Source organism: Pongo pygmaeus, chromosome 4 (genome assembly GCF_028885625.2).
Source record: "Pongo pygmaeus isolate AG05252 chromosome 4, NHGRI_mPonPyg2-v2.0_pri, whole genome shotgun sequence".
In the NCBI taxonomy this organism is placed as follows: domain Eukaryota; kingdom Metazoa; phylum Chordata; class Mammalia; order Primates; family Hominidae; genus Pongo; species Pongo pygmaeus.
In genome coordinates, this window is record NC_072377.2 from 126,843,200 (window position 1) to 126,870,028 (window position 26,829).

At 39.5% G+C, this 26,829-nt stretch overlaps 1 protein-coding gene across 7 annotated transcripts in view; it reads left to right on the top strand.

The window, feature by feature from the left end:
- SNCAIP (synuclein alpha interacting protein) overlaps window positions 1-24,338 on the top strand; it is a 152,242-nt gene extending 127,904 nt beyond the window's left edge. For 5 of the 7 annotated variants that reach the window (XM_063665164.1, XM_063665166.1, XM_063665168.1 and 2 more), the window contains exons 8-12: window positions 5,570-5,739; window positions 10,716-10,808; window positions 11,484-12,555; window positions 13,875-13,945; window positions 23,773-24,338. In XM_063665164.1, the coding sequence (XP_063521234.1) occupies window positions 5,570-5,739; window positions 10,716-10,808; window positions 11,484-12,555; window positions 13,875-13,945; window positions 23,773-23,857 (1,491 nt within the window). In that variant the 3' untranslated portion in view covers window positions 23,858-24,338. Of the gene's footprint in view, window positions 1-5,569; window positions 5,740-10,715; window positions 10,809-11,483; window positions 12,556-13,874; window positions 13,946-16,735; window positions 16,792-23,772 lie in introns of those variants that run through there. The other 2 variants (XM_054489355.2, XM_063665169.1) reach the window with 2 other exon arrangements.
- The last annotated feature ends 2,491 nt before the right edge of the window (window positions 24,339-26,829 follow it).

The following is a 26,829-nucleotide window of genomic DNA, read 5'->3' on the forward strand; positions in this document are numbered from 1 at the left end:
TAAACCAACAAAGATCAAAAGAGACAAAGAAGGCCATTACATAATGGTAAAGGGATTAATTCAACAAGAAGAGCTAACTATCCTAAATATATATGCACCCAATACAGGAGCACCCAGATTCATAAAGCAAGTCCTGAGTGACCTACAAAGAGACTTAGACTCCCACACATTAATAATGGGAGACTTTAACACCCCACTGTCAACATTAGACAGATCAACGAGACAGAAAGTCAACAAGGATACCCAGGAATTGAACTCAGCTCTGCACCAAGCAGACCTAATAGACATCTACAGAACTCTCCACCCCAAATCAACAGAATATACATTTTTTTCAGCACCACACCACACCTATTCCAAAATTGACCATATACTTGGAAATAAAGCTCTCCTCAATAAATGTAAAAGAACAGAAATTATAACAAACTCTCTCTCAGATCACAGTGCAATCAAGCTAGAACTCAGGATTAAGAATCTCACTCAAAACCGCTCAACTACATGGAAACTGAATAACCTGCTCCTGAATGACTACTGGGTACATAACGAAATGAAGGCAGAAATAAAGATGTTCTTTGAAACCAACGAGAACCAAGACACAACATACCAGAATCTCTGGGATGCATTCAAAGCAGTGTGTAGAGGGAAATTTATAGCACTAAATGCCCACAAGAGAAAGCAGGAAGGATCCAAAATTGACACCCTAACATCACAATGAAAAGAACTAGAAAAGCAAGAGCAAACACATTCAAAAGCTAGCAGAAGGCAAGAAATAACTAAAATCAGAGCAGAACTGAAGGAAATAGAGACACATAAAACCCTTCAAAAAATTAATGAATCCAGGAGCTGGTTTTTTGAAAGGATCAACAAAATTGATGGACCGCTAGCAAGACTAATAAAGAAAAAAAGAGAGAAGAATCAAATAGATGCAATAAAAAATGATAAAGGGGATATCACCACCAATCCCACAGAAATACAAACTACCATCAGAGAATATTACAAGCACCTCTACGCAAATAAACTAGAAAATCTAGAAGAAATGGATAAATTCCTGGACACATACACCCTCCCAAGACTAAACCAGGAAGAAGTTGAATCTCTGAATAGACCAATAACAGGAGCTGAAATTGTGGCAATAATCAATAGCTTACCAACCAAAAAAAGTCCAGGACCAGATGGGTTCACAGCCGAATTCTACCAGAGGTACAAAGAGGAGCTGGTACCATTCCTTCTGAAACTATTCCAATCAATAGAAAAAGAGGGAATCCTCCCTAACTCATTTTATGAGGCCAACATCATCCTGATACCAAAGCCTGGCAGAGACACAACAAAAAAAGAGAATTTTAGACCAATATCCTTGATGAACATTGATGCAAAAATCCTCAATAAAATACTGGCAAACAGAATCCAGCAGCACATCAAAAAGCTTATCCACCATGATCAAGTGGGCTTCATCCCTGGGATGCAAGGCTGGTTCAATATACGCAAATCAATAAATGTAATCCAGCATATAAACAGAACCAAAGACAAAAACCACATGATTATCTCAATAGACGCAGAAAAGGCCTTTGACAAAATTCAACAACCCTTCATGCTAAAAACTCTCAATAAATTAGGTATTGATGGGACGTATCTCAAAATAATAAGAGCTATTTATGACAAACCCACAGCCAATATCATACTGAATGGGCAAAAACTGGAAGCATTCCCTTTCAAAACTGGCACAAGACAGGGATGCCCTCTCTCACCACTTCTATTCAACATAGTGTTGGAAGTTCTGGCCAGGGCAATTAGGCAGGAGAAGGAAATCAAGGGTATTCAAGTAGGAAAAGAGGAAGTCAAATTGTCCCTGTTTGCAGATGACATGATAGTATATCTAGAAAACCCCATTGTCTCAGCCCAAAATCTCCTTAAGCTGATAAGCAACTTCAGCAAAGTCTCAGGATACAAAATCAATGTGCAAAAATCACAAGCATTCTTATACATCAATAACAGACAAACAGAGAGCCAAATCATGAGTGAACTCCCATTCACAATTGCTTCAAAGAGAATAAAATACCTAGGAATCCAACTTACAAGGGATGTGAAGGACCTCTTCAAGGAGAACTACAAACCACTGCTCAAGGAAATAAAAGAGGATACAAACAAATGGAAGAACATTCCATGCTCATGGGTAGGAAGAATCAATATCATGAAAATGGCCATCCTTCCCAAGGTAATTTACAGATTCAATGCCATCCCCATCAAGTTACCAATGACTTTCTTCACAGAATTGGAAAAAACTACTTTAAAGTTCATATGGAACCAAAAAAGAGCCCGCATCGCCAAGTCAATCCTAAGCCAAAAGAACAAAGCTGGAGGCATCACACTACCTGACTTCAAACTATACTACAAGGCTACAGTAACCAAAACAGCATGGTACTGGTACCAAAACAGAGATATAGATCAATGGAACAGAACAGAGCCGTCAGAAATAATGCCACATATCTACAACTATCTGATCTTTGACAAACCTGACAAAAACAAGAAATGGGGAAAGGATTCCCTATTTAATAAATGGTGCTGGGAAAACTGGCTAGCCATATGTAGAAAGCTGAAACTGGATCCCTTCCTTACACCTTATACAAAAATCAATTCAAGATGGATTAAAGACTTAAATGTTAGACCTAAAACCATAAAAACTCTGGAAGAAAACCTAGGCATTACCATTCAGGACATAGGCATGGGCAAGGACTTCATGTCTAAAACACCAAAAGCAATGGCAACAAAAGCCAAAATTGACAAATGGGATCTAATTAAACTCAAGAGCTTCTGCACAGCAAAGGAAACTACCATCAGAGTGAACAGGCAACCTACAAAATGGGAGAAAATTTTCGCAACCTACTCATCTGACAAAGGGCTAATATCCAGAATCTACAATGAACTCCAACAAATTTACAAGAAAAAAACAAACAACCCCATCAAAAAGTGGGCGAAGGACATGAACAGACACTTCTCAAAAGAAGACATTTATGCAGCCAAAAAACACATGAAAAAATGCTCACCATCACTGGCCATCAGAGAAATGCAAATCAAAACCACAATGAGATACCATCTCACACCAGTTAGAATGGCAATCATTAAAAAGTCAGGAAACAACAGGTGCTGGAGAGGATGTGGAGAAATAGGAACACTTTTACACTGTTGGTGGGACTGTAAACTAGTTCAACCCTTGTGGAAGTCAGTGTGGCGATTCCTCAGGGATCTAGAACTAGAAATTCCATTCGACCCAGCCATCCCATTACTGGGTATATACCCAAAGGACTATAAATCATGCTGCTATAAAGACACATGCACACGTATGTTTATTGCGGCATTATTCACAATAGCAAAGACTTGGAACCAACCCAAATGTCCAACAATGATAGACTGGATTAAGAAAATGTGGCACATATACACCATGGAATACTATGCAGCCATAAAAAATGATGAGTTCGTGTCCTTTGTAGGGACATGGATGAAATTGGAAATCATCATTCTCAGTAAACTATCGCAAGAACAAAAAACCAAACACCGCATATTCTCACTCATAGGTGGGAACTGAACAATGAAAACACATGGACACAGGAAGGGGAACATCAGACTTCAGGGACTGTTGTGGGGTGGGGGGAGGGGGGAGGGATAGCATTGGGAGATATACCTAATGCTAGATGACAAGTTGGTGGGTGCAGCGCACCAGCATGGCACATGTATACATATGTAACTTACCTGCACGTTGCGCACATGTACCATAGAGCCTAAAGTATAATAATAATGATAGTAATAATAATAAAAAATAAAAAATAAAATTAAAAAAAAAAAAAAAGGACAGCAGAAAGATGGGCAATAGTTGGAGAGAGAAAGCTGATCTAAAGATGGTTTTTTCTGTTTGTTTTAAATGGGATAGAACATTTGATTTAATTAGTAAGCAAATGATTTTTAAAAAAGAAATAAAATCGTCATGAGGTAAAAAAAAAAAAAAAAAGAAAACTGCAGAGGTCAGGCTCAAGGGGGAGTAATAACAGTGTGTGTTTATATTGCATCTCTTCAAGAGCTCTGAGAGCTCAATACTAACATGCTCTCTGTGATACTCCTGTGAGGTAGGTGGCAATGGCTTTGTGGTGAGTTGACCTTTCATGGTGAGTGATCATAAACCAAAAGGAAAACGAAGCTCCTTAATGACCTCTCAGTCTAAGTAGTCTAAAAATTTAAATACTACAACTATTGCTTGGGGGAAAATACTATCTACTACCCAAATTAATCCAGGTTTGAAGTCTCATCATGATATTATCAAAGAATCTATCAGATTGTAGTGGTTGATTAATATTGATGTAATAACTTTTTGTGGAATCTAATAATATCACAGTATGGACATAAAACAGTCTGGATTTTTTTAAATTATTAATTTCAACCATGTTCCATCAAATTTCTCTCTCTCCACAACTAATGATACCTTGGCCAGATTCCATAACTTTCTCCTTTCTTATGACTATTAAAATTTACTCCAAGTCACTTTAAAATCTCAGTCTTACTTCTGATTCAAAGCATTCTTCTTCCCACCCAGACTAGACTCAAGATTCAAGGGACTTGGAATGGGAGTGAGACATGCCTTTTTACACACCATTTTAGTTCCTATCCCCCTATCTCTTCTGGGCTGCAGTGTCAAGGACAAGAAGGAGGTATGAAGAGAAAAAGTCCAATATCTCTTTGCTTAACTGGGAAAGGCATGCAACCTCCCTGAAAGTTGTCCCTGCTTCTTTGGCTGGCTGTGGTCACTGATGCCCTCTGTGGCAACCTTCAGATGCTGGCTTTCCAGTGAGTGCCATGGGTGGGGTCTTCAGAGGGCCCTCTGGAGCCTTCCCCTCCTCCCCCATACAGTTCTCTCCACCTCTGGGGCAGCCTATTGCCAATCGTAGCCATAGAACCCTCTCCTCATTAAAGGGGTGATAAGAAGCTCACACAAAGCTTTCTTCTACAAAGCTTGCTCAATCCACAGACATGCCTTTACCATAGCCCATTGTGGGAGGGTGGGAGCTGCTTCACAGCCTCCCCACTCTCAGCCATGTCATTTCTCTCCAGTTCTTTTTATTCCTGATCAGGTGGGCTCAGCAACAAATAAACAGGTGTTATTCCAAAACCAATTACCAGAGACCAAATCCAGTTACTAGAGCCCAGGCAAATGAGAACAGGTAAGATTCCAGTCTCCCCCTCTTACAGGCATCTCTGACTATGAGTGATTCTCTTGGAGCCCAACCATGACAAGAGACAGAACTCCCCACCACAAAGACTGCACTGCATATCTCATAAAGGAGAGCACACTATGGACAGCCTCCTCCTCTCCTTCCCAGCCCCCTCCTTATGTGGGCTTCGGGTGAGCATTGGTAGTAGTAGGACTGGCTCTGCTACGTCAGCATAGACTCTGAAGAGAGGTGTGTGATATTGACTGCTGAAAGGCCCCTAGAGGCTCTCTTCATACTATTCAACATTCTGTTATAGTCATTAAAAAATAATGTCTACAGAGATGTCCTGATACACATGTCTCTTCATTTTCTGACAGACTTTGGTTGAATATGGAGCAAATGTCACCATGCAGAACCACTCTGGGGAAAAGCCCTCCCAGAGCGCTGAGCGGCAGGGGCACACCCTGTGCTCCAGGTACCTGGTGGTGGTGGAGACCTGCATGTCGCTGGCCTCTCAAGTGGTGAAGTTAACCAAGCAGCTAAAGGAGTAAGTGGCCTGTTGGTTCCATGAGAACCAAGTCTAACTCATTATTGTTGTCCTTAGGCTTCAGCCCCATGCTGTGCTAAGCACTCTTCTTTCCAGTTGTACAGGGAATTCCTAGCATTCTCCTCTTCTATTCTTCCATCCGAAGTTCTCACAGCCGGTGTTCATGCTGAAGATGCCATCTCTGCAGAGGCAAAATGATGTCTAAACAGTAAAGTGTACAGCAAGCTCCCAAAGCAGGGAATTTAAGCCAGTGGACAAGGCGAGAGAGCCTCTCTCTGTGTTCACAACTCAGGGCCAGATTACAGAGCGCTGGAAGCACTCATAGGCATCATCTCCAAACTTTTGTCCTTAATATTTTAGGAAATCATAAAAAACATGAGAGAGAGGAAAAGGCTAGAGATGGACCAATTACCCAGTTTTCTCAAAGAGAAAAATGTGTGGGAGAAATTACAGATAAATAACTTGGTGACTATCACCAGCAAATTTCTTATAAAAATTAATCAGATGATTCATGAATCCTCATAATAAAAAATAGTGCTCAGTCAGCATGAAGTTACTTAAAACACTCCACGACTAACTACAGTCAGTTCTTCCCTTGATAAGATTATTAAACTGGTACCAGTGCATGACTGGGTGTCAGGGAAGTATTTCTGGGAGATTGTCATAATATGTTTAGAGAAAGAGGTCCCAGATGAAAGGTCATCAGGTAGGTCTCTGGCTAGTTGAAGGACCAAGGAGTTAACACCTGCCTGAAGGGATCCAAGGTCAGCCCTTGAAAAGCTCACCCATTAAATACAGTTTCCAGATTGGGGAGGGTTTCCTGAAAATCAGTCAGTATTCAAAGTAATGTTGACAGATTAGGAGGGTAAATCTTAAAAATTAAATTTTAGAGGGCAAATAGTCTTACCTTTAAGTTTTACACACACACACACACACACACACATTTTTTTCTGAATACAGCTGTACCCTAGAACTTAAAGTATAATTTAAAAAAAAAGAAAAAAACCTTGGTTGGGTGAAAGATCTCGATTAATTAATTATAATCCATGCAACAATATGACAAGGCCTTGGACCCTCTGCCTCTTCTCTAAGCTTAGGGAAATCTCCCTTCTCTCTCTTCTTCCACTCTTTTGCCTTCAAGCTACAAGTCTCTGTGCCCCTCTACCCCTCCCCCTGTCAATACTAGAATAATTTCTTTAATGAGTTTAGACTTCTAGAAAAAATAAAATAAAATTTGAAACTTGAAAAACTGCCAACCATCCTTTGCCTAGTTACATAAACTTCCCCAAGTTAGGTGAGCTAGGTAAACTTCAAGGTCTCAACGTAATCAGAGAAAATGCACACAAATTAATAACTCAGTAAGCTGTCTTCCCACAGTGAACACACTGTGCAAATGCCTTTATGAACATGTGTAGATATTTTGAAAAAACAAGTTCCTGGAAAAGGAATTGCTAGAGCAAAAGACATACATATTTAAAATGTGGATAGATGTTAACTAATCTTTCCAAAAATGCTATACTAATGTCCACTCCCTCAAGTAATGTATGGACATATCCATAAAGAGGAACTTTAAAATGATCCAATGGAATGTTTTTTCTAAAGGTTCATACTTAGAGAAGGGATCACAAAACATCCTCCTTCTTGTTCATAGCATGGAATCTACAAAACTTTCACGAGCTACAATCGCTGTTTTATTGGTGAACTGCTCAAAGTCAAAGTCTTGGCTGCTTTCTCAGTTGGTGATCCTGGGATAAAGTACACATATGTACTAGCAGACTGCAGTCCTTCAGTTGTCTCCAGAGCAGAATGCTGTGGACAGCTATAGTTGGGCCAGTGACAAGATGAACTAAGAGAGGCTATGTTGTATACCTTAGTCTTTTACCTACTGTATATCTCAGTGAAGTTGGCAAAACTAAAAATGAATGGAGAAATCAACTTGGTACAGCCACAGTACACTGTGCCCTTCAGGTTCCCAGACACCAATAACATAGACAAGGACAGGAGAGAGGATGGAAAACACTAGTCTTCCCAGTCCAAAATTCTGGGGGAAGACAGTCTTCAGTGCCTTTTCCAACCTTCAGCAACTCCTCAGAGTTAATAAACATACTTAATATTTAGAAATGGCAACCTTCAGCTCTGCTGAAGTGCTAATCAACAAGCCTAGGTATTATGGGTATCCCCCTCAAAAAAGTATGTGGGAATGTGACCTTATCTGGAGACAGCACCTTTACAGAAGTTATCAAGCTACAGTGAGGTCATTAGGGTGGGTCCTACTCTGACTAGAGTCCTTATAATAGGAGAACATTTAGACACAGACATGCACACGGGGAGAATACCCGTAAACATGCAGGCAGGGATCAGGATGTGCATCTGCAAGCCAAAGAATGCCAAAGACTGCCAGCAAACCATCAGAAGCTGGGAGAGAAGCAAGGAACAGCTTCTCCTCACAGCCTTCAGAGGGAGCCAACCTGGCCAGCACCTTGATCTCAGACTTCCAGCCTCCAGAGCTGTGCGATAATAAACTTCTATTGTCTAAGCCAAGCAGTTTGTGGTACTTCCTTAACAACAGCCCTATCAAACTAATACAGTGGCCATCTGCCCATATATTTTCTTTTCTACAATTAAAGCTGATGAGTTCTTCCTGAGGGCTACTATAGAATCCAGAGAGTAGTCTTCCTTCTCCATTCATACCTGAGATTCAAGTTGTCAGTCAACCCAATTACCCCAAAATATTTTTCTTGACTGTGTCATAATTCACTTAAAGACACATAATAAGGCCTTTAAAAGCAGACTCTAATCTTTCTTCATCTGTTTTATCCCCTCAATAAATATTTTTCTTAAAAACATGTGACTTTCAATACCAGCTAGCAAAGTGGGAAAAGTAGAATGTTTTTATGTGTTTTTAGTTTTTATTTTTTTCATTAGACCAGAATCAGCAAATTATAGACTGTGGACCAAATCCAGCCCATCAGTTGTTTTCATAAATAAAATGTTACTGGAACACAGCCACACACATTCATTTGTCTATTGTGTAGGACTGATTTCATGCTGCAAAGGCAGAGTTGAGAAGTTGGGATACAATTTTATGGCTCACAGCCTAAAATATTTACTATTTTGCCTTTAAGAAAAAGTTTGCTTGCTGGTTCCCACATTAGACAATTACATGTCAGTAGGTAAGTCTGGAAGAATGAGTGAGATAAAATGAGATCACAGACTTCTCTGGTCTTAGTGATGAAACGTTTGGACTAAAACTGATAGCTTCTGAGAAAAACAAAGTGCTTGGAGCTTATAGAAGGGTATTAGCAGAATCTGATCTCTCATAATTAGATTTAGGCAGCTAATGGTTGCTGAGTATATGCAGTGACACTCAGCAGGGAGAACATTGGGCCAATATCTGAAGTACAGCAGTCATTTTAAGAATGTTTATGATATGTTTATTTAGTTTATGATATGTCCTGGCTCATGAGAGCTGCTGTCATTTTTTTCTGCTAATTGTATTATTATAACAGTTTTCTATTGCCCTGTAACAAATTACCACAAGATTAGCGGCTTAAAACAGCATCAAATTTATCTTACAGTTCTGTGGGTCAAGCCAAGCTAGGCGGAACACATCTGTAGTCCCCACTACTTGGGAAGCTGAGGAGGGAGCATCACCTGAGCCAGGGGTTCAAGTCCAGCCTGAGCAGCATAGCAAGACCGTGTCTCTAATTAAATTTTTTTAATTAAAATTTTTAATTAAAAAATTTTTTAATTCAAACAATTTAGGAAAAGTAAATATAACATTTTGAAGTATATCCTTCTATATTTTTTCTATATTTATATATATATACATATACATATATACACATATATATATATACACACACACACACACATATATATATATACACGTGGGAAAGGCAGAGTTAGTTTTCTTAAAAATGAGATTACAAGGTCAGGAGATCGAGACCATCCTGGCTAACACGGTGAAATCCCATCTCTACTAAAAATACAAAAAATTAGCCAGGCATGGTGGCGGGTGCCTGTAGTCCCAGCTACTCAGGAGGCTGAGGCAGGAGAATGGCGTGAACCCGGGAGGCAGAGCTTCCAGTGAGCCAAGATAGCACCACTGCAGTCCGGCCTGGGTGAAAGAGCGAGACTCCAACTCAAAAAAAAATGAGACTACAGATGCTCCTAAATTTACCGTGGGTTTACATCCCAATGAACACATCACAAATTGAAAATATCATAAGGTAAAAATGCATTTAATACACCTAACCTGTAGAACATCATATCCTAGCCTAGCCTACCTTAAGCGTGCTCAGACCACTTACATTAGCCTACAGTTGGGCAAAATCATCTAACACAAATTGTACTTTATGATAAAGTTTGAATATCCCATGTAATGTATTGACTACTATACTGAAAGTGAGAAAGAATGGCTGTATGGATACTCAAAGTACAGTTTCTACTGAATCCATATCACTTTGTCACCACTGTAAATTTGAAAAATCACAAGTTAAAGTATAGTAAGTCAGAGATTGTATACTGCAAATAGTATTTTGTAGTTTCCTTTTTTATTTAATGAAAGTAAAGTATACTTCACATATACATATTTATATATATGAAACTATGCTTTATATCTACATTATATAGACATAATTAGGAAGACTTTCTATGTCCATAGATACTCAAACATATTATCATTTTAATAGCTGTCATTATAGAAATAATTATAATTTGTTCACTCAGACTTACTGATAAGCATTTAGGTTACTTATAGTTTTTCATTAATATTGACAATACATATCTTTTTGGGGTACTTTTGATTGTTTCCCTAGGAAAATTTCTGAACTGTAAGGATGAATATTATGCACATTTTAAGGCTTTTGTATTTATTGCAACTCACTGGAAATTATTATGAAAAAAATTATACACCCTAATTTATAGCAGTAGCCAGTATCAGAGACCTCATGTGTTTTGGTTGTTTTCCCCAGACAAACAGTAGAACGTGTCACGCTGCAGAACCAACTTCAACAATTTCTAGAAGCCCAGAAATCAGAGGGCAAGTCACTCCCTTCTTCACCCAGGTAATACCAGCACATTGTTGTTTAGCATTCTTAAGTATCCTAAATTGTTAAGCCTTCTTCTGAACTTCCTTTGATATATTTTAAGAGGATGACAACAGAAAACATTTTCTTCTTATAAAGAGGAATAAAAATGAGAAATCACAGTGAAAAAGGCACTGGACCTAGAGTCTGAAGACCTACTCTATTCTCTGATTCTGCTATTTCTTCATTCCACGACTATAAACAAGTCACTTACTCTTTTGTAAGAATTGAATCTTTCAATTCTTCATCTGTGAAGTGGGAATAGGAGATATATATTATATATATATATAATATATATAATATATATATAATATATATTATATATAATATAATATATATTATATATATATAGCTTGATAAGTTTATTGAAAATGGAATTAACTGAGAAAATTTATGCAAAATTGACGTATAAACAGTAAAACAGACAAATTTAGTAGTCATGGTAGTTATAGCCGAAGGCATAAGGCACCTTATAGCTGATACTACGGAGTATTTGCACATTGTTTCGAAAATAAATTATGTACTTGTCTGTATTCTGTTCTTGTTTACTTGTACATTATTAGTGGCAGTAAAGACCATGTAGTGAGTGACTTGTGGCTGAGTCATTTCAACCCAGTAGGAAATCATCTCATATGTCCTTCATCTTCTTTTTAGTTCACCGTCCTCACCTGCCTCCAGAAAGTCCCAGTGGAAATCTCCAGATGCAGATGATGATTCTGTAGCCAAAAGCAAGCCAGGAGTCCAAGAGGGGATTCAGGTTCTTGGAAGTCTGTCAGCCTCCAGCCGGGCTAGACCCAAAGCAAAAGACGAAGATTCTGATAAAATCTTACGCCAGTTATTGGGAAAGGAAATCTCAGAAAATGTCTGTACCCAGGAAAAACTGTCCTTGGAATTCCAGGATGCTCAGGCTTCCTCTAGAAATTCTAAAAAGATCCCACTGGAGAAGAGGGAACTGAAGTTAGCCAGGCTGAGACAGCTGATGCAGAGGTCACTGAGTGAGTCTGACACGGACTCCAACAACTCTGAGGACCCCAAGAATACCCCAGTGAGGAAGGCTGACCGACCAAGGCCACAGCCCATTGTAGAAAGCGTAGAGAGTATGGACAGTGCAGAAAGCCTGCACCTGATGATCAAGAAACACACCTTGGCATCAGGCGGACGCAGGTTTCCCTTCAGCATCAAGGCCTCCAAATCCCTGGACGGCCATAGCCCATCTCCCACCTCAGAGAGCAGTGAACCAGACTTAGAATCCCAGTATCCAGGCTCAGGGAGTATTCCTCCAAACCAGCCCTCTGGTGACCCTCCACAGCCCAGCCCTGACAGCACTACTGCCCAGAAAGTTGCCACAAGTCCCAAGAGTGCCCTCAAGTCTCCATCTTCCAAGCGCAGGACATCTCAGAACTTAAAACTGAGAGTTACCTTTGAGGAGCCTGTGGTGCAGATGGAGCAGCCTAGCCTTGAACTGAATGGAGAAAAAGACAAAGATAAGGGCAGGACTCTCCAGCGGACCTCCACAAGTAACGAATCAGGGGATCAACTGAAAAGGCCTTTTGGAGCCTTTCGATCTATCATGGAGACACTAAGTGGCAACCAAAACAATAATAATAACTACCAGGCAGCCAACCAGCTGAAAACCTCTACGTTGCCCTTGACCTCACTTGGGAGGAAGACAACAGATGCCAAGGGAAACCCTGCCAGCTCCGCCAGCAAAGGAAAGAATAAGGCAGTAAGTGCTATTTGGAGAATATTCTTTTTTTTCCTTCAAATGGATTATGTTGTTCCTAATACTACAGATTGTGGGCCCACACTACCTTGAGAGAATCCCCAGGAAAAAAAAAATCCAAATGGATGCATGAAAAGCCAAATTCATGTGTCTAATGAGACATGTCATGTTAGATACATACCCCTTGCTCTTCTTTTGGAAAATACTCTAAGAGAGAAAGGTTAAAAAAAAACATAAGAGATTATATTCTGGCCGCTAAATTTCCCTAAATGGCATAATCTTTAGGTGTTGGGGTCGTAGACTTGGAGGCATTTCTGCAAGATGAAACCACCAATTAGCGCAAGTTCAGTCCTGCATTGGCACTGATTTTGTCCCAAGGAAGAGTTTGTTCTCTTCATGTGATGGGATAGTTTATTCTCAGGCCCAATTAAAAAGTACATAAATAGATGCTCTATTGCCAAAGACTTAACTACACAACTTTGAGATGACCTTTGAAATGAATACACCACAGGGACCTCCACATAGGTATTTTACAACACAGACTCCTAAGTGTTGATTGGAGCCTATAGGAGCCTGAAGTGCTTGCCAGTCCACAGGGGATGGCAGAGAATGCCATGAACTACATTTTATAATTGCCTTCATTGGAAACCCATGCACTATAATCTGTGATTTATATCCAGTGGATAAGAGATATGAACATCTTTTTAGGCAATGTTTCCTGCAAGCTTTGAGCTTGCCATGCCATTAAAAAATGGTATAGCAGCCAAAATGCAAAACTCTCTGTGGAATGGAATGACCTAGATCATTCTCCATATGATCCAGATAAACCACCCAGTGGAGCTGCAGAATCTTTGTAATTTATCATTGGCTATAATGTTAGAATCCCATTACAATGAGGTCTAAGTACTGTCCAAATTCTTTTTGCAGTACCAAAATCAAGTTTTAGTGAGTATTTCTCTAATTAATTGAACACCAAATTTTAAATTATATATCAATTTCCTCTGTAAATTGTCCTTGTTATAGAAGACTATATCATGTATTTGTTTCAGCTAGAAAAGGCATACTTGTGCCCAAAACACCAGACCTTTTGGGTTAAATGTGTCAAAACTTAAGTCACTCAAATCAAACTTTTCCAGGTAACTTACTGGGTTCTGCTGCTCAGTAGTAAAAGAAGAATCATCTCAGTTGCCCATGCTCCTTAAAGTGCATACTAAGCCACTGTCCTCTAATCTATCTTCCTGCATGCTTCATGTTTACTGGGACTTGTGCATGTGCTGAGCTTGTTGCATGTTTTCAGATGATTTTTAATTGCACTTCTCTAGGAAATGTACAGCAGCTGCATCAATCTTTCCTCTAACATGCTGATTGAAGAGCATCTGCATAACGACGCACGGTACGTGGTGCTAGGAGATGTGTTGTGTGGCATTGACATGCTTTGCTTTGAATTGCATGAGCTTTTAAATCATGGACTTGGAGCACCTTTCATCAGGGATAACACAAAGGAAGAAGAAAATTACAACTATTCCCCCAAGTAGAAGCAGGCACTGATGTAACGGTAACTAGGTCTTAGGTCGCTAGTCTGCAGGCTTTATTCCAGTGTCAGCCAGAAGAATCTGCTCAGTTCACAAACTTTTGCTGTATTTCCTAGTTGACTTTGGCTTTCAATCTTTGTTTTAATGGAGTCAAGTATTAAGAAAGTATTGAAATTAAATTTCCTGTCATGGTGGAGTGAGTCAGCCTCCAATCAGAACTGGAACTTTGAAACAGAGCTTTAATTTTATTTCAGTGCTGATTACAAACCAAAAGCTCCTTTTATTACCATTTTGCTGATCTCAGGAGAAACAAGGCCTTGCCATTCTGAAATTTCTCTATGTTAGCATTATGAACATGATTTCAGTCCATGAGCCAGGTTTATGAGTGCCCGCTAATAAAACAAGGGCCTTTCTCAAATAAGACGTTTACAATTCAAAATGCATGGACTACATAACACAGAAAGGAGAGAATCAAGTCCCCAGTGGCTGGGCCACTTCCTTGGACAAAGTTCTTCTGCAGCATAGCTTTCATTTCCCTGTGGGATGAAACCAGTCTGCCTTAATTGGTTTATTTCAGAAGAGTTACATCCCTAAACCCATTTTAAAAGACTATCACTTTTTTTTTTTTTTTTTTTTTTTTGAAGACAGAGTCTCCCTCTTGTCACCCAGGCTGGAGTGCAGTGACACGATCTTGGCTCACTGCAACCTCTGCCTCCTGGGTTCAAGCGATACCTGCCTCAGCCTCCCGAGTAGCTGGGATCACAGGCCTGTGCCACCACATCTGGCTAATTTTTGTAATTTTAGTAGAATGGTGTTTTGCCACGTTGCTCAGGCTGGTCTCAAACTCCTGGCCTCAAATGGTCCACCTGCCTCAGCCTTCCAAAGTGCTGGGATTACAGGTGTGAGCCACTGCACCCAGTCATAAAAGACTATCACTTTTAAAATATTTAAACGAATTGAAAAATTATAACATGCCATTCAGCACCTTCCAAAATCCTCCAAAGCATGCATGTGGGTTGGTGGATGGGTGGGTGTTGGTGTGGGAACAAAGCTGAGACATCTGCTGTAATAGGATTACAAAAATCAGAGCACAAAATGAGGTTATGGGGCTACTCAGTTATCTGATGCTAGGTTAACACTTTCCCTCTCTAAGCTTAAGGAAAAGTCCTTCTAAAGGCTCAGTTTAGATTCACTGGCTTTACTTATTAACAGAGTTTAATTTCAACAATAAATACTTAGAAACCCCAAAATAAAAATATTAAATGTATTTAAATAAGCATCTTGACCCCTTCTCCTCATTACCCTGTAAATTAACCTATACTTTATCATGGTTGTCATTTGGCATGTGTTTCCATAGGAAGTGGAAACCTTAGTTCTTTCATGCTAGAAAGGAGAGGTTTCACTCACTCATAATCACACACAGACAGAGAGAACTAGGCCGGTTCACTCCTGAGATAAAACAAGAATGGATCTCTCTGGCTGAAATAAAGATTCCTCTGATAAATTAAGACTAGAGTGGGAATGTGGGCCTGAAAAATACCTAGGCTTGCCTCATTTTGCCTGTGGGACCCCACTGCAAGAAGGAAAGGAGCTAAAGTGTTCATCTCTCAGCTATGACTCCAAATCTTGGCCCCAAAATTTGCTTGACCACCAAATGGCTCCTCTCAGGTAGCAGGGATGCCCAGAGTGGTATGACTTTGGAAGCCAGTGGCAGTCATTGGGTTGGAGTTGGGGCCAAATGCTATTGCCTCTACATGGCCCTATCAGCATATCCCTGGGGAAAAGAGTGAGGCAATGGATCCTGGTTCCAGGAATACATTGGAATTCCATTTTAGTTAAAGGAAATTGTTATTTTTTTCTGATAAAGGAAAAATAGGGACAATAAATGTAACATTTTAAAGAATGTCTGCTCTGTGAGGGCTCTGTTTGCTATTTATTTTTCTAAATTGGTCACAGCTTGATAGCAAAAATCTAAATTTCTTTTCAATGCCCTTTAAAATTAGATTCAACTCTATTCCTTTGAGCAGCATCCCCAGTGTGATTCAACTGCAGAGAATCACTTGGTTTATAACAAGCAGATTTATGTTTACTTTATCTTACAAAAGGCAAGTTGTTTTTAAGTTATTATAACTCCAAGGAAATGTTTGCAATTACTTGTCTTAAAATGCCAGTGAAACATTCGTTTCCCAGAGTTTAAGTCCATCTGAGATCTTTAGGGCACAAAGTGAGCGTTGATTCCAGCTACTGATAGGCAAAAGGGCATAATCCCTGGCCACCACCAGTAACACCCACTTTGACCACAGTGGCACAGTTGCCTGAGGGGTTAGGAAACACCTAATCCTAGCACCAGCATTAGCATAGAGTCCTTAAAAATCATAAAGCAATAAACACCATTAGTGTGCGTTTTACTGCCAAGGTATTAGCCACACTGGGAACTTTATACTGAGAGCCAAGAGCTGGTATCAAATATTTTGCATAGATCTTAAGGTTGTTCAGCAGCCACTTCAAAGAGACTGGTCTGCTTTGCCAGTAGTGAGATGACATCTGCTATGGTAATGGTCATCTGCTGTGCCCATTAGAGCATCAGAGTTTAGGGTATCACTCCCCCACCCGTAACACACACAAACACACATTTCTGTCCTTATTGCCAGGACATCATACTAAACAGAAAAAGGAACAAAGATGTGGAAGACATTGGGAAGTAAAGGTGAGGCCCTGGCTGAAACCTGCTCCCAACCAGAGCATATCCTCAGCCCCACTAAAAAGCATTTCCAGAATCCTGATGGGAAAATGCAGCCAGTGCAACAAGACCCTGGTGCTGCTGAACAAATGTGTCCTTGCCCTCATTCTCTATATATTATCAAATAACCATATTTTAATCTTGCTTTCATTTTTTGACCTTAAAATGTTAACATTATTTTTAACTCATATGCTTGATTCTTGAAAGGATAATGATAAACCTACTCAATCATGTAGGTGTGTTACCAAACTATGTAATATATGTTGAGTGCATCCTTCCAGAGACAGACAAATCTTACCAATGCAACAGTTCAGAAAAGTTTGTTAAAGTGCTGTTAATGAAAAAGTATTTAGTAAAGTAGTTGATGCTTAACACTATAGACATTTGAGTTTTTGCTCAGAAACTGTAGTTTCATGTTGTTTCTGTTTTGTTTTGTTTTTGAGAAAGGGTTTTACTCTGTCACCCAGGCTGGAGTGCAGTGGTGCAATCTTGGCTCACTGCAACCTCTGCCACCCAGGCTCAGGCAATTTTCCTGCCTCAGCCTCCTGAGTAGCTAGGATTACAGGCATATGCCACTACCACCCAGCTAATTTTTGTCTTTTTAGTAGAGATGGGGTTTCACCCTGTTGGCCAAGCTGGTCTTGAACTCCTGACCTCAGATGATCCACCTGCCTTGGCCTCCCAAAGTGTTGGGATTACAAGTGTGAGCCACCGCACCCAGCCTGTAGTTTCATGTTCTAAGCCCTGAACGGAAGTATAATTTTCTGTTTGCCTTTCTAACCTGCTGGCATCAGGCTCCATGCCCAATGAGCAAAAGTTGAAAGACAACAGCCAAGTACCTGAAGTTGGGTGATTGCCTCTGCTCCAGAAACCCTTAGAGCAGCACTGATCCTCCCAGCTCCCATGCTTCCCCAGGTACTCTGTGCTCTCCCACAGTGTACCCCCAGGTGCTCCGTGGTTCCTCCCCACCAATGCTTCCCCAAGTGTTCTGTCTGTGTCCCCACCCAACCTGGCCAACTCTTTCTCTCTCTCTCACTCTCTGTCTCTTTCCTGCCTCCTCATGCTTCCTTAGGTGTTCTGTGTTCTCTGTCCTGCCCACACCCACCTCAGCCTCGCCTATAGTTTCAAAGTATTTTCAGAAAGAAAACCCTCGTTTTATACTATGACTTGGAGAAGAGGAGGAGGCTCTAAACTTGAACTATTTCTTCACGTGAATTAAGTGACTGTTCCTTCTTTCAAATGTGCCAGGTTTGGGGGTTTCCATTGACCATTGCACAGTAGAATTACAGGGAATTGTCGCCAATAAGGCAGAGTCTTGTGTATAAAGAAAAAATGTCCATGTTATGAGAAGCCAGAATGATCATATCTTCCCAGTGTCTAAGCACAATTTAGCAAAGTATTTATAGAGGCTGGCAGAGTTCCCAAGATGGATGCACAAATGGGGTGTCTTTTCATAAGCTCCTTACACTGGGAAAAGGAGAAAGCAGATTGCACCACAAGAAGACAGTGAAACAGTTTAGTTAGCATCAAAGTATGATACGTTGAGACATAAAAAAGGCAGGGAAGACCCTCGTACTCTCTTAAGTCACTATTCCAGGGAGGGAGGAAATGAACGTGTGGAGTTTGTGAACACCCATGAACCAACAGTAGGAAGATAATAGGAAGAGAACTGCCTTGGATACCAAAATCTTCCCACCAGACCACTTGCTTTCAACAAGCCACTCCTGATTTAAGGATAGTCAGAAAACCTAAGGACAACTCACTTCTCCACCCCCACCCTCCTTTCCTTATTCCCCAAAGATCCAGTTTTGAATTGTGTGACCTCAAAGCAGATACATGTTCTATTAATGTCATATTTGCACCACACGTCTGCCACCACTAGAGGCATCTTTGTACATTAAAAGAACAGAGCCTGCCTGTATCTCTTAAGGCTGGAGTTTCAAAGAAGCAATAGGTTAGTTGAGTTTAAAAATACCAAATAGAGACTTTACACAGCCACTTTCCAGTGCCTTCAAGTATCCCTCCCCCAGCCAGTCACTGGTGCTCTTCGTTGCCATGCTGAGGACAGCGCGGATGGACTGTCTTCCCAATGCCACATCCCTGGATGGCCGGGCCACTCTTTGCAACTATTTTCAGCTCTAAGCCACACATTTTGCTCTGCCAGGATAAGGCCTGGTTCCTTCACTCAGGGAGATCATAATCAAGAGAGAATTAAAATAGGATTCAAGTAAAACGTGGCAAGCTCTCTGAAAAAGGCCTAAGAGCTTCACGAAAATAGCGACCCCCAATAGCACCTTTGTACTCCACGTGCACTCCCAGTGTCTTGCTTGGTGCCTGGTGCATGATGGAGACTTCATAGATATTTGGAAAGAGGCGGAGCTAGAGAGAGGAAAAGTGGAAGAAGAGAGAAAAATATAAATAAAAAAAGGACTGAGCCTATCTTCCCACAGCGGGGAAAAATGGTGTGTTCTTTATCAATATTGGCCTTCTGGTCACAAGTCCACCTACCCACAGTGAGTTTCCATTTGGGCACTTCAAATACAAGTTTTCATGCCTTGAACCAGAATCCCATTTCTTAGTAGATGAGACTTATAGATGTGCTCTCAGTCAAAACTCTGAGGGAGATCACAGAAAACAGCAAGGTTTCTCTGTTTTGGTTATCAGCGGAAATGTCATGCGTGCCGTGGACCATTCTACATGGATGCTGTAAGTTGCTGTCTGGTCACCATGGACTGTGGAAATATGCAATCCATGCCTAGATGAGTCAGCAAGTTAGAACACTTGAAAAACTGTTATTTAAATTTAAGCTTTTTTTCTTTCCAGTTTTGGTCACTCAGAATGTGATTTCATATCCAAAAATGAAATAGAGGAGCAGCAAATTATCTGAATAATTCATGCCAGAATTACCCAAACACTTTCGTTCTTTGAATACTGTTAATTTGGGACTAGGTAATTGAAGGGTTCAGGGAGGATTGAATTATCCTGATATTTTTCAGATAAATGCCTCAAGTTAATATTTTACTTGGTACAGACTTAGCTCTAATCATAACGGGTTTTGTCCTGCAGAAAGAGTGCTCATTTTAGTGTTTTTGACCACAGCACCTCTTATATTAAAGCAGAAATGCCCATCAAAGTCTAAACTTTATTATCGTTAGACTATGACAAAAACCTTCTTTTAAATTTTCTATTTTAATTTATTGTTAAAGTGATATAGATACTTATAAGAGTAATATTAGCATTATAATAAAGACTGGATGTGCCCTGTGCCAAACCCACCCCCTTCCCTAGCCTCACTCTTTTGAATCAACCACTCGCTTTTCCTTCAGGTGTTTTCTCTAGTATTCTCTATTTCTAAGTAACATGCTCATACAGATTTTCAGTTTCAAATAGTATCCCTGTTATCTGCTGGCATTCTACTATAGAAAATCAAAATGATAGCACTTATAAACACTTATAAAGCACGTACAGTATCCCAGAGAATATTTCAGGTGCTTTACACATATGTACTATTTTAATCTTCTCAATGACACTATGTGGCAGATACTTTTTTTTTTTTTTTTTTTTTTTTTAAGAAACAGGGTCTTGCTCAGTCACCTAGGCTGCAGTGCAGTCGTGTGATCTTGGCTCACAGCATTCTCTAACTTCTGGGCTCAAGAGATCCTCCCACTTCAGCCTCCTGAGCAGCTAGAACTACAAGCAGGTGCCACCCCACCCAGCCAAACAGATACTATTATTATCCTAATTTTGCATATTGGAAACTGAGACATAGAATGATTACATATCTTGCCCAAGGTTACATAGTAATGATGGCAATAAATTGTGGAGCCAGGATTTGAACTTAGTCAGTTTGGCTCCTAAATCCGTATTTTTAACAATGAGCCAAATGTGTCTAGCTCCATTTTAGCATCCAACAATCCAACACTGCGCCTGTTCTCTCTTTTTCTGTCTCTCTCTTTCCCTCTCTTTCCTATCTCTCACACACACACCTACACACATGCACACATTCCTACTTCCTCTTCCTCCCACCCCCATGAATATAGTTGTATCACTCTAAAGAGCTAAATCAGTATTCAGTGTTAATTATCATTATGGTTATTTGAATATTAATCACAAGGACTCATTGTGTTGTCCTATGTTATATTTTCTTTCTCGTACAATTTTATGTTTCCCATGGAAATAATTTTGGTTTCCTAATTTACAGTGCATTTCTAAACACTGTGCTGAAGACCAAACCATCTTTTAGTACCCTCAGACAGCTCAGGTGTTTGTCAGTTTCTCTCTGTTCATGGAGACCCCTCCTCCTGCCCCCATCTTCACTGCTGCCTCCTGGCACTGCCACACAGCTATCATCCCGGAGTCTCTCATGCACATCATCCTGGGAATTCCTTGTGCTTCTCTCCTGTTTAGACTCTGTTTCCTGAACCTGTCTTTTCTTTTCTATTTTGTTTATTCTCGTGCTTCAGTCATATATCTTCCCACCCAAGGAAGGTAAATAGGTGCTAATTTTTTTGAGACCTTGACAGTCTGAAAATATCTTCAATTTACCGGATTGAGTGTTTGACTCAGTATAGGATTCTAGGTGTGAAATTATTTTCTTTCAGAATCTTGAACACATCATTTCATTTTCTTTTGCTTCTAATGTGTCTGTTGAGAAGCCCCATTCTTCTCTGCCAATGGCTTGGAAGATTTTATGATTTCTTCTTTATCTCCAATATTTTGATTTTTTGATGCTTTGCCATGATGTGGGTCTGTTTTCATTCCTGGGCTGTGGGCACTCAGCAAGCTTTTTCAATCTGGAACCCTCAGTACTTGAGTTCTGGGAAATGTTTTGTACAATTTCTTTGAAAATTTTCTCCTCTCCAATTTCTCTGTTCCCTGTTTTGAAAATCCTCTTATTCTAATGTTAGACACACTGGACTGATACTCAGATTTTCTAACGATTCTTCTCTATTTATTCATACTTTCACTTTTTCTAGTTTGAATCTCTAATATATTTACTGAAACTTGCCTTTCAATCTTGCTATTGAATTTTTTGTTTCTGTTATAATAATATTAATTTCCAACATCATTTTACTGGTCTTCTCTTTGTTCCTGTTTTATAGCTGTTTTTTGTTTTTGTTTTTGTTTTTGTTTTTCTTTTTCTTTTTGAGACACAGTCTTGCTCTGTCACCCAGGCTGGAGTGCAGTGGTGTGATCTTGGCTCACTGCAACCTCTGCCTCCTGGGTTCAAGTGATTCTTATGCCTCAGCCTCCATAACTGGGACTACAGCCACCACACCTGGCTAATTTTTGTATTTTTGGTAGAGACGGGGTTTCGCCATGTTGGCCAAGCTGGTATCAAACTCCTGACCTCAACTGATCCACCTGCCTTGGCCTCCCAAAGTGTTGGGATTACAGGCATAAGCCACCGTGCCTGGGTTTTATAGAGTTTCAGGTGCAAATCTTATTTAAATTTTTGCAGTCAAATACAAATGCATATCTTTATCTTCCTTTTTACAATAAAGGTGTCGTACTGTACACACAGTTTTGTTTCTTGCTTTTTTTCACCTGACATGTTGGAGGACTTTATGTGTTAGTATATCAAGAGCTTCTTCATTCTTTAACATAGTTGCTATCATCTTCAGAAGTACACGGTGCTTCTAATTCCTGCATCTGGCTGTGCAAATCAGTTAGTTGGATTCCCTGACTGTACACTTGGGTTTTTGCTTTTTCTGCTCTGCTAAATCAATTCTAAATGTTCATCCACCTTTCTGTTTCTGAAATACCATTGACATTTTGTCTGTTGTATCCTCTCCTCCCATTTCCCTTATTCATCTAAATTTGTGCCTTTTTTATTTATTTTATTTCAGTGTTATTTTGCAGGATATGGAGGACAAATGTGTGTATTCAATCCATCATGTTTAATTGGAATCCCTAGCACATCTTTTAGCCAATTAGATTTTTATTTCACCTTCTTCCCTTTCCCTTTCTTGCCCATGGACAGGTCTCTAAAGTTCCAGTTAGAGGAAAAATTAAAATAAGAATTATAACTTTCAGATGATGATGATGATGATGATGATCAAATATATTCCGGCACACTGAAAATAGGCTTCATGGTCTTTGTGAGCAAGCACAATTTTGAGACTCTGGAGCCATGCCTGGGGTTCTCCTGCATCCAAATGTGGTCTCATAATAGCTAGTATCATTCCCAGAAAGTGTTTTTGTCTGGTGTAGCAACAAGAAGTAATTTAGTAATATGTGGCCTTGTCCACCCTCAGAAGATAGCTCCCCTCTGAAGATTTTACACCCAGAATGGGAGTAATACCTCATGAAAATGATTGCACCTATCCAAGGGAAAATTTGTTTGAAAAGCAAAGCTGTTCCAAGGCTCAAGTTTGTACTCTTTTCCCGCAGACTTAGTAGGTATCAAGTATTGAGAGAAAAGGAGCATATTGTTCGTTAGCTTTTTCTTTTTCCCATAGATTTATCTACTTATGATCTTTCAACATGCTGTTACTCAGTAATCACAAACCAAAAAGCATTCTTCTTTAAACTTTTAAGGCTCAAGCTTATTGGAGAATAAAAGTGTCACCAGTGAATCTATCTAAATAAAATAAAAATATTTTGTTTATACTCAGCCAACAATACTATACTTCCTATCTTGTTTAACTCTGATAAAATTCCCTTGACTGTAAAATGCCTGTATTTCAATCAGTATGGTTGAGAAATTATTTCCATAGCTGAGTTAAAGAGTGTTTAGTAAGTGTGTGTTATTACATGACTATTGCTTTCATTGTTTAAAGAGTAGTTTATATGAAAAGAGAATAATTTGCATATTGGAATGAAGTGTTCTTCAGTGTGGTTTGTGTGAGGATAATTTCCATTTTTTGGTGAGCTGTTTAGTGGTATTGTCTTGTAACTTGACCATAGTTTTATCTAATTTTGGCCTGTGGTTTCTCTTCTGCTTAGGCATAATGACATCAATAGAAAAATGAAGAAATCCTACAGCATAAAGCACATTGCTGAGCCAGAGTCAAAAGAACTCTTCTTGTAAATCACTTTTTAAATTTTCTCCCACTGATGCCCTTTGGAAATTATTGGAAATTTCTGGACTATCCTCTGTGGAAAGAGAACCATGATAACAATGCCTCACCAGCAGAAGAACAGAATATCAGGATGCCTTAAATTTATAGTAGTAGACTGTAAAAGATTCATTTTGGGGTGATATCTGTATATATAACTTGTTTTTTTAAAAGATGCTGTTTAAAAGCATGATTGGGAAAATGTATGTTTTTTAAGAGTAGATTGATTCACCCTACCCACAGGACGTTCACTAAGCCACTGATGCCATTTTATATTTCATCAATTGCATGAGTATTTGCTAATGTTGATTGAACTTCCCTTTCCCCATAATGTGGGCAGATTTGGCTCAGCTCTTTCATGAGATCAGGTCGGTGGTATTGTTTTCTGTCAAGAGTGTTTTTTCTGTCATTTCTACTTTTTGTATAAAGGAAATAAAACAATGTTAACAGCCACCTATAAGCTTGGGGCACCTACTTTCTAACAAATCTGTGATGTTCTGATTTCTAAGGGACTTTGCAAGTATTTTGATTGCTGATATTTGATTTCAGGAACGAACTGCTCAGTTTAGCAGTTTTCCCATAGGGGTCAAATAAAACATTCTATATTTCATTAAGTACTAAAGGATCAGACAAGTATATAAAGTAAGTCAGTTCCTTCTGCCTTCTCAAATCTCAGTGTTGACATGGGAAAATATTAAGGAGAACTAAGGATTTAGCCCCTTCTTGGGTCACTTTTTTCTGCCTCTGACACATTATGAGACCTGTCTAATCCCTTTAGGAGACAGTGTGGAGCCCGAGTTCATAACAGCCCCATTGTTGATGCAGCTCCTTCACTCCATGTAAGCGGTAAGTTCCAGAAGGCTTCCTCCTATCATGTAAAAATATATTTCTGTTGAAACTTCAAGAGTTTTATTTTCAAAGTGTTGGCATGGCCTATAAGAGGCCTGTCAAGTTTTAGTTTAAAAGTAGAATGTATTCTTACCAGTAGGAGGGAACACTGTATGCTATTATAGTTACTAGCAATGTTACTGCAGCCAAATCAGTCGAATGTGAACCATTTCTGTATCCTGGTGCAGAGAACAGATAAAAATCACTGAATTAAGAGATAATCTTGCATATGTAGGTCATCTGACAAACTTGGGCTTGATGAGATGCAATTAGGTATAGGATGAGCTAATAATACCTTAGTGCCTTTTATGTACCAGACACTATTATGTGGCGATATTACTACTCTCATTTTATAGATTAGAAAACAAAAGTTTGAAATGTCTTAAGACCTGGTTCCCAGGTAACACTACCAGTAAATTGCATAACTAGGCTTTGGTACGTATTTGCCTATTATCCCCACTACACTAATGAACCTACACTGTGCTGTCTCCCTAGTGCACTGACTGCTGGACTCGCACACAGGAGGCATGAGTTCTGGTGTTGGCTCTTCTTCTAACAGTCCTTTGATCTCAGGCAAGGGACATTTCCCTGCCCAAGAAATCTGGAAAGGGCAAGACAGGCCGACATGCACATCGAGAAGAAGTTTCCTTTCAAACTTACAGAGCAACACATCTATGAATTTCAGTCCATGTGCTATGTCCTTGTCTGGGTCCTGTGAGTTGCTACTGTTAGAGCCTGGTGCCATGTGTGAACCTTCATTTATCACATGGTCTTTTCCTCAAACGAGATGCCCTCGCTCTGATTTATGGCCCCTTGGCCTTATCCACCCACTTTGATTTCTTCCTCATATTTCACTACTTTGTCCTATTGCTTGAGATTCTAATAGAGAATTTATGGCAAGCACATGTGAAATGTAGACTCCTGTGTTTTCTTTCTGCTTAGTGCAGAGGAGGTGATGGTGAGGTCACACAGCCAACCTTTGGGATTTGGCCAAAATGAAGCCTCAAAGAAAAAGGACCCAGCGAGTGCTCTCTCTGTCTCCCAGAGGTCCCAGTTTTGTTCTTAAACTGTGTTTTTAAATGTGAAAGATGAAGGGGGCTAGGCAGAGATTTCACAAGCCACATAGAGTTCCCAATTAAACATAGCAAAGAAAATTTCAAGAGTTTGAAGGAAAGAGATGTTACTTTGACTTAGAAAACCTTGGCAATTCAGTTGTTCAGTGACACTAGCATTTTAGCTTCTGCAGTATGAGTACAGAAGAGCAAAGAATAAAAAAGGTAAAATAGGGAAGTTGAGCAGATTCAGATCAGCCCAAGAAATCTGGGCTGATAATGCATTCTGTTTAATGATGTTGCTAGGATACTAAAAATAATGGCCCTTAAATTATACATGTACCTATCTTTACTGTCTAAGTTCCTTATGAAATTGATACATTATGGTTGCTTGAAATTAGTACAAATGATGTTTTCCTTACAACAAACTTGGTTTTGTCCACCATTTTTTAAATGAAAACACACAAAACGCGTTTATTTTTTTCTAGAAATTGAGAAGCATTAGCACGTTAAAGAAAGTGAGAGTGTGTTTCCTTCTAGTGAGCAGAGCTTTGAGGCCCCTGTCCCAGTTGCCACCCAATGGGCTAGTAAAATGAGTAAAGCTCTATCTGCATGCCTAATTACATGCAGCAGAGTAGGAAACTCAGCTCCATTGTAAAAAAAACAATCACATCTGTCAGCATCTTTTAAAGACTGGCTTCTTTTATGTCACTAAAGGGACTTACATTGCCAAAGTTCAACGCAGCAAATTAAGAATATTTCTTAGAAAAGATAACAAGATTCCAAACTGTCACCACTTTCAGTGGATTGAATTCCCATTATTTATTCTTGTAAAACAGTATCAAGGCTTCAAGTCAAATAAGAAAGTTCTAGATGTGCATCACAGGGTTGGAAGTGGGGATGAGGCTTTCAAAAGATATCTTCAAGTAAGACTTTGAGAATTAATTATTTTTCTCAAAATGAATAATTATAAGCAAAATTATGGTACAGGCTAGAGGAAATAA